We start from the raw sequence: 15,590 nt of genomic DNA on the forward strand, positions 1-15,590 counted from the left end.
TCCCCCTCCTCTGGTCTGGACGCCGAGTTCCTTGCGGGACACGAGGTCGTGAAGTTTCCATAGTGCCCGATTCTGGGATCTGAATCGGCGTGGGATGTGTATTGGTGAGCTCTGATCACTGCTACTCTGCAGCGCGACGCCAGTTCTGGCTCGCCTGTGTGTCACTGGGCCTACGAGGATGCGAGCGCTCGTTTCAGCGTGACGCGTCTCCCCGTCACCGCTTTTACAACGCGCACCGCTCCGCACTCCCCACAGCCACGCCTACACACCATCGCCCAGACCACAAGCGAACGGCGCTGTTTATTTACCGTGCGTCTGCTCTTCAAAAGAGCGGCAACGCGCTCTCGCACTGAATCACGCCCGACTTGCACACGCGCTCTCACACGCTCACGCACTGCCGGCTTCAGGCCACGGCAGAGTAGCTCTTCCCACATGTCGATTTATCCCGCTCTGGAAGTCGGAGGAAGTCCGTTCTACACACTACGCATGCTTCCATCGGTCGAGTTATTGTTTCAGTTAATTTTGCACAAGCGTAATCCAGGAAACAAAAAACAATATGCAAATTGTTTCCACCACCCGCAGTTTCTGATAGGTGGGGCACAAAGGGGAAATTAGGCAGCGGGGTAACAGAATCGAGCTGCAACGGGGTAGAACCGAAGAGCTGCGGGGTTGCAGGGCTGTCTGTGTGAGAGTAGGGCCATCTGTGAGAGGCTGGGCTCTTCTCAAAGCAAACACACTAAAATTAAACATGGGAGAAACCGACCAATCAGCATATTCACCCAGATTTTATTTTCCTCTTTTTTTTCCACTACAACCTAAAATAACAAACGGGGCATGCAACCTTGGCTAGAGCACCTCTGACATTTCCCAGAATTCCTGAATTCCAGGTTTTGTTTTTTGAGTGTTTATAGAACTATTTATTTTTTTCAGTGGGGGTGGGCTTTCATTACTTTTAATTAATTTTATTTCCTGTATATAATCTATTTTATGGTTCTTTTGTTCTGATGTGTTTGAAGGCTGGGAACAGGATTAGGGGGGGGGGGCAGAGGGGAAAGAGAGATAAACAAAACAGAGAGGGAGAGAGAGTGAGTGAGGGTGAGATAGATGGGGAGGAAAAGAGGACACACAGGGGGGAGGAGAGAGAGGGAGAGGGACATTTGCCATGTGTAACATTTCATCCTGCTGATGTACACCAGATTACACCCCCTGTGTCCCGTTCGTCCTGTGTGTCCCATGTGTGTCCCTCGTGTTCTGTGTGTCCCATGTGTCCCCTGTGTCCCATTGGCTGGTCAGGTTCTCAACCAACCCCGTTCTGCCTACCACTGCTTCTTTTTGCCCTGCAGTCACACCGGACCAGCTGCTCTGTCATTGCTCCAGAGGATAACATGTCAGAGGCCACTGGCGCAGGTGGACTGCAGGCCCCAACGGGCCACAGGAAGTCACTCTTGCTCCAGGAAACAGGGCCGGTCCCAGCCGACTGAAACTCTCTCCCTGCCCGGTCGACGCTGCAGTAGGATGCAGGCGGCTCTGGCATGGTCAAGATTTGTCATCATGGAGGTGCTTAATGCACTGAGACCTAGAACCTTAGCTCCACCCACTGGGAGGAGCCAACCGTGGGGTACTGGTCTGTCTCTTGGATGCATGCACGTTTCTGAGACGGTCACAAAACAATTGCCCACGGTGACTGCGCCGTTTCAGCTTCACTGCGACTGTGCTCTGAACTGCCTCACTGCAGATGTGCTGTAAGCACGCCTCCACTGTGGAGAGGTTAGTGCAGTACTCAGCCCTCGGCTGTCTCACAACTGAAGAAGGGGCGGCATCTAGTGGGCAAATGAGGAACATCAGGCAAATTCACATCAAGAAAACACTTCTCTAAATCAAATCAATATGTTTTGTCGAGTAAATCCAGTTTAGCGGGAATCAGTTAGTGGGGTCAGGATCAGTGTGAGGGATCAGTGATATATGTGAAAAGGATTTCAGACCAGAAGGAACAGGAGTTAACCGAAAACTGCATGGGCAGAAGCTTCAGTGTTGAGAACTCTTTTGCCTTTCAGCACTGAGTAAAATGTATAGTCTCAAAGCTGAGTGAACAGTGCTGTTTCATAACTTTGTGAGCCACACTGAGCTTTCAGAGCTCAGAAAAAGAGGATCCGTGAACGAGTGAAATGAGCCCCTGGAAACGCATGTCTTACTTATGACCCACCACTAGAGGGGGCGTGTTGCGCACAATGTGGACGATGGTGTTCTGATCAGAAATGATTCTTAAGTTTGCGTTCTAAACTTAGTGATACGAATTTGTTGTGTGTGTGCGTGTGTGTGTGCATGAATGTATGCGTGTGGATGGGTTGTCTGACAGTGATGTAAGAGTGAAAGAAGGTGTACACGTATCCAAAAGATCTTGGCAAAACTTAATATGACAGCATGTTCACGAACTATATTTAAAAGTGTTTTCACTTTCAGTATTTCAAGATATTACAGAAAAACCTCAGAGACGCAAAAGCTTCTGGGAGTTTGCAGGGAAATGTTCATAACTTTGAATTTTAAGAATTTGAATCGTTACATTACAGTAGCCTTATATCTTTTAAAAAATTGGCTACATGCATTTAAAAAAAACCTGAATGGTGAGCCAATATTATGTTAGCATCTTCAGTTCAAAAGATAAAAACAAAGAATAAATCAATTAATTAATTAATTAAACACTGAGATGATTTCCTGTTTCTGCTTGTAGTTTTAAATTCATTAGCCTAGTGGTTTTCAGGCATAGAGAAGAAAGGCTACTCTGTTATCCTATTATCACAACCATTAGGCCTATTCATCTGTGAGAAATAGTCTGTGTGTGTGTGTGTGTGTGTGCGTGTGTGTGTGTGTGTATGTGTGTGTGGGGGCAGGGGGGTTTGGAGATTCCCCTAATTAAACAAAGAGCAACATGGGGACAGAGGAGGGGAGGCCACATGCTTTTTAGAAACCATGTGACTTCTCCAAAATGCTTGCAGCCTGTAAAATTGTTCAGATTAACTTTTGTTCCCCAGGGAGTTGGATATTTCAACTGACTGGCCCCGAGCCCAGCAGCCAGTGGGCTTCTACACTATTTTGCAATGCTTCGAAAGCATTTTATGAACCTGTGTTTTTCATTTTAATAATTGACACAAGACACAAAGAAATGTTGAATTTTGGCTTCAGAATGCAAACTTAAACATCTCTCAGATCAAGCTAATATGAACATTGAGATCTCTGAGATTAAGCTGACAAAATTAAGTTTTCCTCCAAATTACTGAATTATCAAAACATTATCTATTTAACTATCCATTAGAGTATGTGCACTTTATTATTGTTTTCGTTCATTAATTTGATTTATTTATTTTTCATTTATTTATTTTATTTGAAATATTACTTCCAGTTATGTTCTGTGTGTATATATATATATATATATATATATATATCCACATGTTGAAGTGGTTTATAACTAAATATGAAATATAAATATAAAAATATGACCTTTCTACTTCTACTTCTACTTAAGCTTTATTTAACCTATTGTTAAATAAAGCTATATTTTTCTCCATAAAACTGGTGTCCGCCCCTGTGTGTGTACAACTGGCAGCCTTCCATGACCCTCTTGATCCATTTTGTGTTCACCCCCTTCCAGTGAGATTTGGTTCATTAGAATTTGTTAGACTCATCGCTCCGCACTCACAGGGGCAAAGGCATGCCAAAAAAGCAAACGCGTGTCCACTCCCACCTGATAGTTCCAAAGACAAAACCAGGCGCGTGACTGGAGGGTCATTTTAACACCGACGAATGAAAGGACGGGGCCGGTCTGTTCTAGTCTTGTTGGATTCGAGTTGAAACTCTCCCCATTTGAATTTCCAAATCTCAGCAGCCAAATGTGTGGGGGCGCCTTAATGCGGATTTTGCTTGGACTCCTCTTCTTTGGGGTACACGGTAAGTTATTTGGGGGCGTCTTTTACACTTTTTTTGTTGTTGATTACAAAGCTGTAGCCTAATTCTTACTTTTAATGAATTACTAAATTAAACCCACAGCGTGGCTTTGGAGCAAGACAGTAGTGCAGCTGTAAAACCGAGGGTTCCAAACTATTGTGAAAATGTATGACAATTTCCCCAACTGATGATTTGTGTCAGATGGAATTTGTTGGACCACTTCATTTTTTCCCCCCCTCATCTGGAGAATCGCCTACCACAGGTTTTGTTTATTTGTTACTGTATTAATTTTTAACTGACGGCGTGTGCGGTCGGTTACTTAAAAAGATTTAAGATGTTTAAGGTTTGTACCACCTGCTTCCCTAAACTAATTTTCTAAATAAACTGTTGAAAAAATACGAAGTATCCATGCACAAGAATCTCTGATTGTATGCTTCCATGCATGCGTTAATTTAGGGATTCCTTTTCTCCTTTTTTTGTCCCTCATACTGTTGTATGTTACAAATAAAAATTTCAGCAGTCATTAGTAAATCTAAACAGTTAAGAACTGGCCACTTCCTGTCCTGATTACTGAAGGTAATGAAGTCCTGAGGAAGTCCTCAGTTACAATCCTTCCTTTTCATATTTTAACAGATACTAGTGAATGTCCACTGATGATCCAGCCTTCCACAGTGGTGGTGAGATATGGAGATCCAGTATCGGTGAACTGCACTGTTCTAGGATATTATGAGGGAATTGGCTGGGAGGCTTCAGAGGGATCTGTTGGCATGGTATCAGACGTCCAGTTTGTCACCTGGAGTTTGGAGACCCTGACAGACTGGGAGATAAGACCTAGATGCTTCGGAAACTTTCTGACCGGTCCAGACTCTGGTTTTCAGTGTGAGAAAAAGCTCAACATTACAGTGTACAGTAAGTTCTCCTCATAGAGATGATCTAGGCCTCCATTAGCCTGAAGAGGCTTTAGCTTTTCTCCTGTGTTGATCGCAGTTGAGCCAGCAGTAGGACCTCATAGTGAGGTCTGCTTTTGTCTGTCTGCTGCTGAAGAGATAAAACTCTTTTTAGGATTGACATTGAGTTTCTCAAATAATCAGATTTCAGCACTCATAATGAATAACCTAATTATAAATATTAGTCAGACTAAAACATTATCTCCTCTGCAGAGCCTCCAGACAGTGTCTCCATCAGTGCTGTGAACCACGCAGGCCCAATGCTGGAGGGGGAACAGTACCAGCTGCAGTGTGAGGTCCAGAACATCGCTCCTGTTCAGTACCTCACTGTGAAGTGGTACAAAGGGGAAACATTGGAGAATCAAACCTCCTATGATGCTCTCACTAAGACTCCAGTGAATGTTTCCTCTACCCTCCTGATCACACCCATCGGTGCTGATGATGGAGCGCAGTACAGCTGTGTGGCAGAGCTGGAACTGGGACCTGAAGGACCACAACCCCCCCCTGAAGTGAAATCTGATCCCTTCAACATCATTGTGCACTGTGAGTCTATCAGCACTGTCTGTACCATCAACATCACAATTAGTCTATCACAGTGGTTTATGTCATTAAAATCCCTGATGCATATGCAATTAGTGTGAGCTGGAACCAGGACCTGAAGGACCACAACCCCCGCCTTCACATAAATCTGATCCCCTTAACATCACTGTGTACCGTGAGTCTATCAGTTGCATCTACACCACCAGCATCACTGTGACTCTGGTTATTGCATAGTTTTGGCATGTTATTGGAGGTGTGGTTGTGTGAAATACAGTATGTGACAGTGGAAGCCCCAGCAAAGTCATTCTGTGGCTCTATTGCCCTCTTTCTGTGATATTCTGTACCTGCAGATAAACCCAGGATTACATTACATTACATTACATTTTTTGGCAGACGCTTTTATCCAAAGCGACGTACAAAAAGTGCATTTCATGGTCATAGACAACTACTAAACACAGGTTCAGTAAGATACAATACTTATTTTGTACAGCTATTTCTAGCCAAGAACACAGTTTAGTTCACACAGTGAACACTATTCAGACCTAACCTCTGCAAAGCCAACTACGCAGAAGAATAAGCTACAGTATTGGGACAAATACAAATTACCAAAAAGTGCTGGTATGGGGCAACATGTAACAAGTGTCATGAAAAAGGAGGGGGGGGGGATTTATATACAGCGTGGTGGTGGTTAGTCTAGGTATAGTCTGAAGAGATGAGTCTTCAGGCCACGGCGGAAGATGGGTAGTGAGGGGGAGGTTCGGAGAGGGACGGGGAGTTCGTTCCACCACTGGGGAGCTAGGATGGAGAAGCTCTGTGATCCCTTTGGTCGGGTGGGAGGGGTTACAAGGCGCCCTGCTGCCGCAGAGTGGAGTGGTCGAGCAGGGACATAGGATCGAATCATGTCCTGCAAGAAGATGGGGGCTGTCCTGTTGGCTGCAGTGCAGTGTCCTGGCAGCAACCGGTAGCCAATGGAGTGATCGCAGCAGAGGGGTGACGTGGGAGAATTTGGGAAGGTTGTAGATGAGTCGGGCAGCGGCATTCTGAATCATCTGTAGTGGCTGTATGGCACAAGCTGGCAGGCTTGCAAGGAGAGAGTTACAGTAATCAAGGCGAGAGGTCACCGTAGCCTGGACGAGCAGCTGGGTGGAGTGCGTCGTCAGGTATGGTCGAATCCTTCTCATGTTGTACAGAAGGAATCTGCAGGACCGTGATATTGCCTTGATGTGCTCCTTGAGGTCCAGTTGGTCATCCAAGACCACCCCCAAGCTCTTGGCAGAGTCAGAGGCAGTCACTGTGGTGCCATCAACCGTGATTGAGAGCTCACGTAGTAAGGAGGTCTTGCATGGGAAGAAGAGCAGCTCAGTTTTGTTGAGGTTGAGCTTCAGACGGTGGCTGGCCATCCAGGTGGAGATGTCAGCCAGGCAGGAAGATATCTTATCGATCTGTGTGGCCGAGGGGGGGAAAGAAAAGAAGAGTTGCGTGTCATCTGCATAACAATGATAGGAGAAGCCATGTGAATTAATAACTGAACCAAGAGATTTGGTGTATAAGGAGAACAGCAAAGGACCCAGTACAGATCCCTGCGGCACTCCTGTAACAAGGGGATGAGAAGCAGAGGCAGACCCCTTCCAGGTGACCTGGTAGGACCTATCTGCAAGATAGGAAGCGAACCAAGACAGGGCAGTCCCAGCAATGCCCATCCCAGCCAAGGTGGAGAGGAGTATTTTATGGTTGACCATGTCGAAGGGTGCAGACAGGTCAAGAAGGATCAGTACAGAGGAGAGGCGTGAGGCTCTTGCAGTGGCAAGTGCCTCCGTCAGAGCCAGGAGCACAGTCTCTGTTGAGTGCCCGGATCGGAAGCCAGACTGGTGAGGGTCTAGCAGGTTGTTCTGATGGAGAAAAGAGGTTAGTTGTTTAAGAACTGCTCGTTCAAGGGTTTTGGACAGAAAGGGTAGAAGTGATACTGGTCGATAATTCATTACATCGGAGGGGTCTGAGGTGGGTTTTTTGAGAAGTGGGGTAACACGAGCCATCTTAAAATCAGAGGGAACATGACCAGAGGAAAGAGAGGAATTAATAATGGAGGACAGATTGGGAAGGATCTTGCTGGAAATGGATTGGAGAACTGTAGATGGGATGGGGTCAAGTGGACAGGTGGTTGCACGATGAGAGGTGATGAGTTGTAGTACATTACAGAGTGCCCGGACCATGTGAAGCTGAGGGAGGGTGAATCTCTGGATACTTTAGTCTCCTGTAGAGCTGAGGGGAACCCCTCTCCCATGGTCACATGGTACAGAGGCCAATCAGAGTTCAACAGTTCCACACAACTGACCAAGAGACAAGGCGGGCAGTACACCCTCACAGCCAAGAACACCTATGGAACAGCCAGCCATATACTGGAGATTGAAGTTCCCTGTAAGTCAGTGCTTTCCTGTTGCATGCATGTCCCAATGTCTATGTTCCTACATCACTTTATTTAAATCTCATTGTCTTTTGACTGCATCGCCAGACCTGGAGCAAATATACATTTAATGATGCTTTGGAAAAGTAACAAATATTTACAAAATAATACCACAAATATTTAAAAAAGGAACTATTATTGGAAATAATCAAATACCACTTGTGTGTGATTGAACATTTTGATTCCAGTTCCCAGAAAGTAATTTTCTTGAAAATTATTTGAATAAGCATTGCAATAAATAACTCTTTTAAAATGATTTAAAAACAAATAAGTACACATACCGATAGCTAGCTAACATCCACAGCCCAGCTTCATAATAGCAAGCTAGCGACGATAACCCAGCTTCTTAGCTAATGTTGACCCATTTATGGAAAATGAATCACAGTTACTCTTAAATTGCCAGCTTCAACAGAATGTGTGCGTGCGTGCGTGCATGCGTGTGTGTGTGTGTGCGTGCATGCGTGTGTGTGTGTGTGTGTATGTATGTTGGGGTCACTTTACTAATGTTCAGTTGCTCTTATTTGTAAGGCTTTTTTTGCTTTGGTGGGGCATGGTGTCATTCTTGGTTAGGGAGTCAATGTTAAAATGGAATTAAAAATGAACTAAAGTGTGATGATGTCTTCCCGTGGAGCTAGTGTAGTGGGCTAAAACAAGAACCAAGAAAGAAATACAAACAAGCTCACTTGATCTGTAATTGTAATCTGTATCATTTACACTCTTATACAGAAGCATGTACTTCAGAGTACTAACTCTGCTTCCAAGCTCACTTTATCTTTCTGTATTCTAACTGCTAGTGTTTGCCTGTGGTATACATACAGCATAATATCACATTTATGTAATGAAGAATAATTCATTATTTTAAAGCTCTTGTCTAACAGATGATGCTGGTATTGGACATTAGGTGCAGTTGTCTCTAGATTCAAAAATCTCTGTTGGAAGAATGTGTCATGGACTACTTTGTATGTATGTATGTATTTATTTATTTATACATTATACAGTTTAATACATTTTAATGCATCATGTGCGCAGGTATTTTCATCGAAGAACCTGTTCCTGTCCTGCAGGTGTAGTAAGTGGGAAACGGTGTAATAAAGAAGTTAAACACGGGTACAAAATAGGCAGGTACCTGGGAACCACGCTGAGGCATGTGTATACTGCAGGAAATAAAGTTACACGTGTAACAGGAAGTGAATGTACGGAGAGAAGGGATTCCTTTTCTCCTTTTTTTGTCCCTCATACTGTTGTATGTTACAAATAAAAATTTCAGCAGTCATTAGTAATTAAACTCCAGTTAAGAACTGGCCACTTCCTGTCCGGATTACTGAAGGTAATGAAGTCCTGAGGAAGTCCTCAGTTACAATCCTTCCTTTTCATATTTTAACAGATACTAGTGAATGTCCACTGATGATCCAGCCTTCCACAGTGGTGGTGAGATATGGAGATCCAGTATCGGTGAACTGCACTATTTCAGGAGATCATGAGGGAATTGGCTGGGAGGCTTCAGAGGGATCTGTTGACATGGTATCAGACGTCCAGTTTGTCTCCTGGAGTTTGGAGACCCTGACAGACTGGGAGACAAGACCTAAATGCTTTGCCAACTTTCAGACCGGTCCAGACTATCTTTTTCAGTGTGAGAAAAAGCTCAAAATTACAGTGTACAGTAAGTTCTCCTCATAGAGATGATCTAGGCCTCCATTAGCCTGAAGAGGCTTTAGCTTTTCTCCTGTGTTGATCTCAGTTGAGCCAGCAGTAGGACCTCATAGTGAGGTCTGCTTTGTCTGTCTGCTGCTGAAGAGACAAAACTCTTTTTAGGATTGACATTGAGTTTCTCAAATAATCCGATTTCAGCACTCATAATGAATAACCTAATTATAAATATTAGTCAGAATAAAACATTATCTCCTCTGCAGAGCCTCCAGACAGTGTCTCCATCAGTGCTGTGAACCACGCAGGCCCAATGCTGGAGGGGGAACAGTACCAGCTGCAGTGTGAGGTCCAGAACATCGCTCCTGTTCAGTACCTCACTGTGAAGTGGTACAAAGGGGAAACATTGGAGACTCAAACCTCCTATGATGCTCTCACTAAGACTCCAGTGAATGTTTCCTCTACCCTCCTGATCACACCCACCAGCGCTGATGATGGAGCTCAGTACAGCTGTGTGGCAGAGCTGGAACTGGGACCTGAAGGACCACAACCCCCGCCTTCATATAAATCTGATCCCCTCAACATCACTGTGAAATGTGAGTCAGTTGTGTCTACACCTCCTGTATCACTCTGTCTAACATGACTGTGAGTCTTGTATACTGGCCTATATTTTCTGTGAAATGAGGGTAACTTATTATAACTTAAGTTATAAATTAAGATGAGGTTCAGAGCAGGACACACCGTTATCTGTGAAAACTCAGGCTGTGGTGTCTGATCTGAGCGGGGGGGTGGGGGTGGGGGTGTTCATGATCTTTTGGTCCCTATCTCTCCCCTCAGACCCCCCCCCCCCCTTCTTCTACAGTTTTATTAATGAGACCTTGGAGGTGGCAGAGGGGCAAGAGGTCGCATTAGACTGCTCTGCCCTGGGGAACCCCCTTCCTGAGCACTCCTGGTCCTCTCCTCACAACAAAGAAGAAAAATAATAAAGAAAAAATAAAACAAGCAGCAACAACAATAACAGTAATAATAACAATAATCCTCTCTCTCTCTCTCTCTCTCTCTCTCTCTCTCTCTCTCTCTGCTGTTGGTCTGAAATCCCAGCATTCATTTAATTACCACCACAGCTGTAATTGAACCGCGCTGAATTAATTCAGCTCGACTGGACTGAGACGGTGATTAAGTTCAGTGCGGCTTCGCTAAAGATGAAGATCTCGGACTTTAAATGTGCAGTTTTTGTTCTGCTCTGGTGGGGAAGGCCAGAGAAGGGGAGGTGTTTTAGCTACAAACTGTACATTAGCCTTTCTGCATTTAGCATGCTGTAGCATTTAGCATATGGTAGCATTTAGCATATAGCGGACTGTAGCATTTAGCATACTCTAGCAGACTGGAACATAAGTAGACTGTAGAATACAGCATACTGTAGCATTTAGTACACAGTAGCTTACAGCAGATTGTAGCATTTAGCATGACAAATCTCTGTACTGGCGCCGCATTGTGCTGAAACCCTGGAAAAAATGATGACTTCCTGTTAAAAAAAACAAATTGCAGGCCTAAAACGTGGCTGAGGAACTCTGTGTGACTAGCAGGCACTGTGCTTTGGCCTTGGTGCTGTTATTGTACAGTAATCCTAGTAAAACAAAACAAATTAAAAGCCTTTTGTTCTGCACAGTGTCTCACTGCTGCATTTGACAACACCTGATCTCAGAATTCACGGGAGCTTTTATCTCTTGCGTGAGACTTGAGCCGCCACATCAAGACCCAATTACACCGCACCGGGCGGAGCTCAGGAGCGCCGGTGGAAACCGTGGCGACGTTTCGTCTTTCACGGCGTGGTGGCCGGCCTCCCTCTCCGCCTCCCCCTGATTGGTTTCCCTTCTGTGGGTCATTAGAACCTGAAACGCGCTGCGGATTCGATGCGGCGCTCTGCTGTTCGTTTGTGGAAAGCCTCCCTTTCATCTCTCCTCTCTCTCTCTCCCTCTCTCTCTCTCTCTCTCTGTCTGCCTCTGTCTAACTCTCTTTCTCAAATTCAAATTCAAATTGCTTTATTGGCAGGAAATACATAGGTACATATTGCCAAAGCATCATAAATCAATTCAAAATACATATTTACAGTGGAATACTAATAATGAACGTTCTATTTTTTAAAAAAAATAATAAATAAATAGAACAATAACAATATGAATGTTCAATCGGCACAAGTATTTAAAGAAAAAAAAAAAAAAAATAATAATAATAATAATAATAAAATAAAATAAATAAATAAATAGATAATTATAATTATGTAGGATGGTCACTCAGTGTCCCTCAGGTTATGGCAAGCTAAGACATATTGAGCCGCAATTGGGGCTGTTGGTCCTTGTCCTAATAGGGCTACACATTTTTCATTCTTTGATAAAGAATGGAAGTTTTTTATAATTTCTGAAAATTTGTGGTTATATATTTTTCTAATATTTGTATATTTTGTACAGTTTAGGAGGAAGTGCATCTCTGTCTCAACCTCTCCTGTCTTACAGTGACCACATATTTGTTTTTCTTTTGGTAACCATGAATTTTTGTGTCTGCCTTTTTCAATTTCAAGGGTGTGGTCACTGAGTCTGTATTTGGTCAGGATCCGTCTCTGCTTTGTATCTCTGACAGAGAAGAGATACTCTGCTGGAGTATAGTCTTTTTTCAGGGTTCGATAGCAATTTAGTCGACTTTGTGTTTTGGTTTCTTTATCCCAATGTTCCAAATACAAATTTTTTGTTTGTTGCATAATTTGGGTTATTCTGATTTGCGGCTGGTAAGCAGTACTGGTCTGAGCGTGATGCAGGTTAGTTTGGGTTATAGAATTAGTAAGCTTCAGTACCAGCTGACTGAGGGGACTCTCTTCTGGGTTCAGTTCTTGGGATTTTTATCGCTTTACATTATAGACATTTGGCAGACGCTCTTATCCAGAGCGACGTACAACAAAGTGTATAACCATAACCAGGAACAAGTATGACGAAAACCCTAGAGAGAAGTACCGGTCCAAGTGCAGGGAACAACCGCATAGTTCAACTCGGACCCTGAAGGTTAAACTGATTAACACTAACACAACGAGAACAGCAACAACGCAGTCTATGGAAAAAATACAAGCAGTAGTTAAGACAGGTGCATTAACTAAGTCACCTACGAAACAGCTACCTAGTTACAACCCTAAGCTTACAGTCATTTAAGAGATTACAGGGAGGTAGGGAGGGATGGGGAGAGGTGCAGCCTGAAGAGGTGAGTCTTCAGTCGTTGTTTGAAATGGGTCAGTGTCTCAGCTGTTCTGACCTCCACGGGGAGGTCATTCAACCATCATGGGGCCAGAACAGACAGGAGATGTGTTCTGGAAGTGCAGGAGCGAAGAGGGGGAGGTGCCAGGCGTCCTGAGGTAGCAGAACGGAGGGATCTGGCTGGCATGTAGGGTTTGAATATCTTGTGGAGGTATGCTGGGGCTGATCCCTTGACTGCCTGGTATGCTAGGACCAATGTTTTAAATTTGATGCGAGCTATAACAGGCAGCCAGTGAAGGGCAGTGAGCAGGGGAGTGACGTGGGAGTGTCTGGGGAGGTTGAAGACCAGACAAGCTGCAGCATTCTGAATGAGTTGCAGGGATCTGGTGGCAGATGCCGGTAGTCCAGCCAGAAGAGAGTTGCAGTAGTCCAGGCAGGATAGAACTATTGCTTGGACCAGGAGCTGGGTTGAGTAGGTGGTGAGAAAGGGGCGGATTCTCCGGATGTTATACAGGAAAAATCTGCATGCCCGATTTACTGCTGCGATGTTCTTGGAGAGGGACAACCTGTTGTCCATCACCACTCCGAGATTCTTGGCACAGGGTGATGATGTCACTAAGGTGTCCCCTAGGGAAATGGAAAAATCGAGGAGGGGAGAGGATAGAGCAGGAATAAAGATTAGCTCCATCTTTCCCGGGTTGAGCTTCAGGTGGTGATTGTCTATCCAGCTCTGGATGTCCCTCAGGCAAGCGGAGATGTGGGCAGGGACCTGTGTGTCCGATGGGGAGAAGGAGAGAAAGAGTTGCGTGTCGTCGGTATAGGAGTGATAGGACAAGCCATGGGCAGAGATTACAGGGCCAAGCGATCTGGTGTATAAGGAGAAGAGAAGGGGATTGCTTTAGATTGTAGCGTGTCATTGGGACTTGATTTGAGATGTATCCAGAATTTTAGAGCTCTGTTTTGTATATTTATTACCAATGGGAATTGGCATAATTTTGCCCTACATGCGTTGTCAGGTGTTTTCCTTTGTATTTGCAAGATATTTCTGAAGAATTCAGTATGTAGGGATTCAATTGGATTCTTGTCCCATGCAGTGTAGTCTTGCTGACTGACTGGAGGAGGGGGTTATGACAGGGTCGCAGCATAGCTTTGGGGCTGCTGCTGTACAGGGGCTCTGTTGGGGGGCTGGGCTGGTGCTCAGTGTGTGGGGTGCTGGGGTGGCGTGGGGGGAAAGGAGGACGAGGAGAATGGTGTGGTCTCTGTGGAGCTCGGGGTGTGTGGGTAGGGGGGTGCAGCTGCACTCTTATATATTATACAATATATATATATTTAGATAAACCAAACTACTATGTGGACTTGCGCTAAAAAAATTGATCTTTGTTTCTAACGTTCGACATTTAAAATGAAATAACTAATTGAATAATGAAGGGCGACACATTCATTAGAAGGACAATATCAGTCATGAGAAGCAGGGACATGTGTTTACAATGAGTCTAACGTGGAGTGGAGTGTGATGTTGGATGGGCTTCTATTGGATGGGGGGAGAGGGGGGTTGCTTACACGGGTATGTCTAAATATCTAAATATTGAAGCAAGCAACCTAAAAACTGTCTGGGGTGCACACAAAAGCCCGGGTAGGTGTGAAAATGACCCCAGAAGTGTTATAAAGTGAAAATCCCCTTTAAGGCAGTCGTTGGTGGCTTCTTATGGGACGGATCAAATTCTTTTTTTCCTATGTACTAATGGTCTCAGCTGGTTTTGCGGGGAAGTTCCCAGTCCTCATCAAATGAATCAAGACTGAGTAAAAATGCAGTCGAGTTCGATACAAGACCAACACCATCCAGGTCTCGAGTAATACAACACTACTAGCAGGGATTTACCCCCCCCCACATATGAAATTATTTATACAATACATACAGTACATGACATGCATTGCAAATGTTATTGTATATCTCTGATCCTAGAACAAAGCCCTATTTAATTTTTTTCAGTCTGCCCACTCAAAATGGAGCCTTCCACGTTGGTGGTGAGATATGGAGATCCTGTATCGGTGAACTGCACTCTTTCAGGAGTTCATGAGGGAATCGGCTGGGAGGCTTCAGAGGGAGATGTCATGGTAACAGACGTCCAGTTTGTCACCTGGAGTTTGGAGACCCTGACAGACTGGGAGATAAGACCTAAATGCTTCGGGAACTTTCTAATCAATGGAGAACCTGATCAGTGTGCTAAAGATCTCAACATTACAGTGTACAGTAAGTTCTCCTCATAGAGATGATCTAGGCCTCCATTAGCCTGAAGAGGCTTTAGCTTTTCTCCTGTGTTGATCTCAGTTGAGCCAGCAGTAGGACCTCATAGTGAGGTCTGCTTTGTCTGTCTGCTGCTGAAGAGACAAAACTCTTTTTAGGATTGACATTGAGTTTCTCAAATAATCAGATTTCAGCACTCATAATGAATAACCTAATTATAAATATTAGTCAGACTAAAACATTATCTCCTCTGCAGAGCCTCCAGACAGTGTCTCCATCAGTGCTGTGAACCATGCAGGCCCAATGCTGGAGGGGGAACAGTACCAGCTGCAGTGTGAGGTCCAGGACATTGCTCCTGTTCAGTACCTTACTGTGAAGTGGTACAAAGGGGAAACATTGGAGAATCAAACCTACGATGCTCTCACTAAGACTCCAGTGAATGTTTCCTCTACCCTCCTGATCACACCCTCCCGCGATGATGATGGAGTGCAGTACAGCTGTGTGGCAGTGCTGGAACTGGGACCTGAAGGGCCACAACCCCCGCCTTCATATAAATCTGATCCCCTCAACATCAC

At 44.6% G+C, this 15,590-nt stretch overlaps 1 protein-coding gene across 7 annotated transcripts in view; it reads left to right on the forward strand.

Annotated features, from left to right (window-relative positions):
• Positions 1 to 3,587: 3,587 nt before the first annotated feature.
• LOC135242884 (hemicentin-1-like) overlaps positions 3,588 to 15,590 on the forward strand; it is a 43,675-nt gene continuing 31,672 nt past the window's right edge. For 5 of the 7 annotated variants that reach the window (XR_010326495.1, XR_010326497.1, XR_010326496.1 and 2 more), the window contains exons 1-6: positions 3,741 to 3,942; positions 4,573 to 4,848; positions 5,100 to 5,429; positions 9,272 to 9,547; positions 9,798 to 10,127; positions 14,761 to 15,021. Coding sequence is in view for 3 of the 7 variants with exons in the window: in XM_064314170.1 (XP_064170240.1) it covers positions 3,885 to 3,942; positions 4,573 to 4,848; positions 5,100 to 5,429; positions 9,272 to 9,547; positions 9,798 to 10,127; positions 14,761 to 15,021 (1,531 nt within the window). In the remaining 4 variants the exon portion in view is untranslated. Of the gene's footprint in view, positions 3,943 to 4,572; positions 4,849 to 5,099; positions 5,430 to 9,271; positions 9,548 to 9,797; positions 10,128 to 14,760; positions 15,022 to 15,271 lie in introns of all 7 variants that reach the window. The other 2 variants (XM_064314169.1, XM_064314172.1) reach the window with 2 other exon arrangements.

This window comes from Anguilla rostrata, chromosome 17 (assembly GCF_018555375.3).
Source record: "Anguilla rostrata isolate EN2019 chromosome 17, ASM1855537v3, whole genome shotgun sequence".
NCBI lineage: Eukaryota > Metazoa > Chordata > Actinopteri > Anguilliformes > Anguillidae > Anguilla > Anguilla rostrata.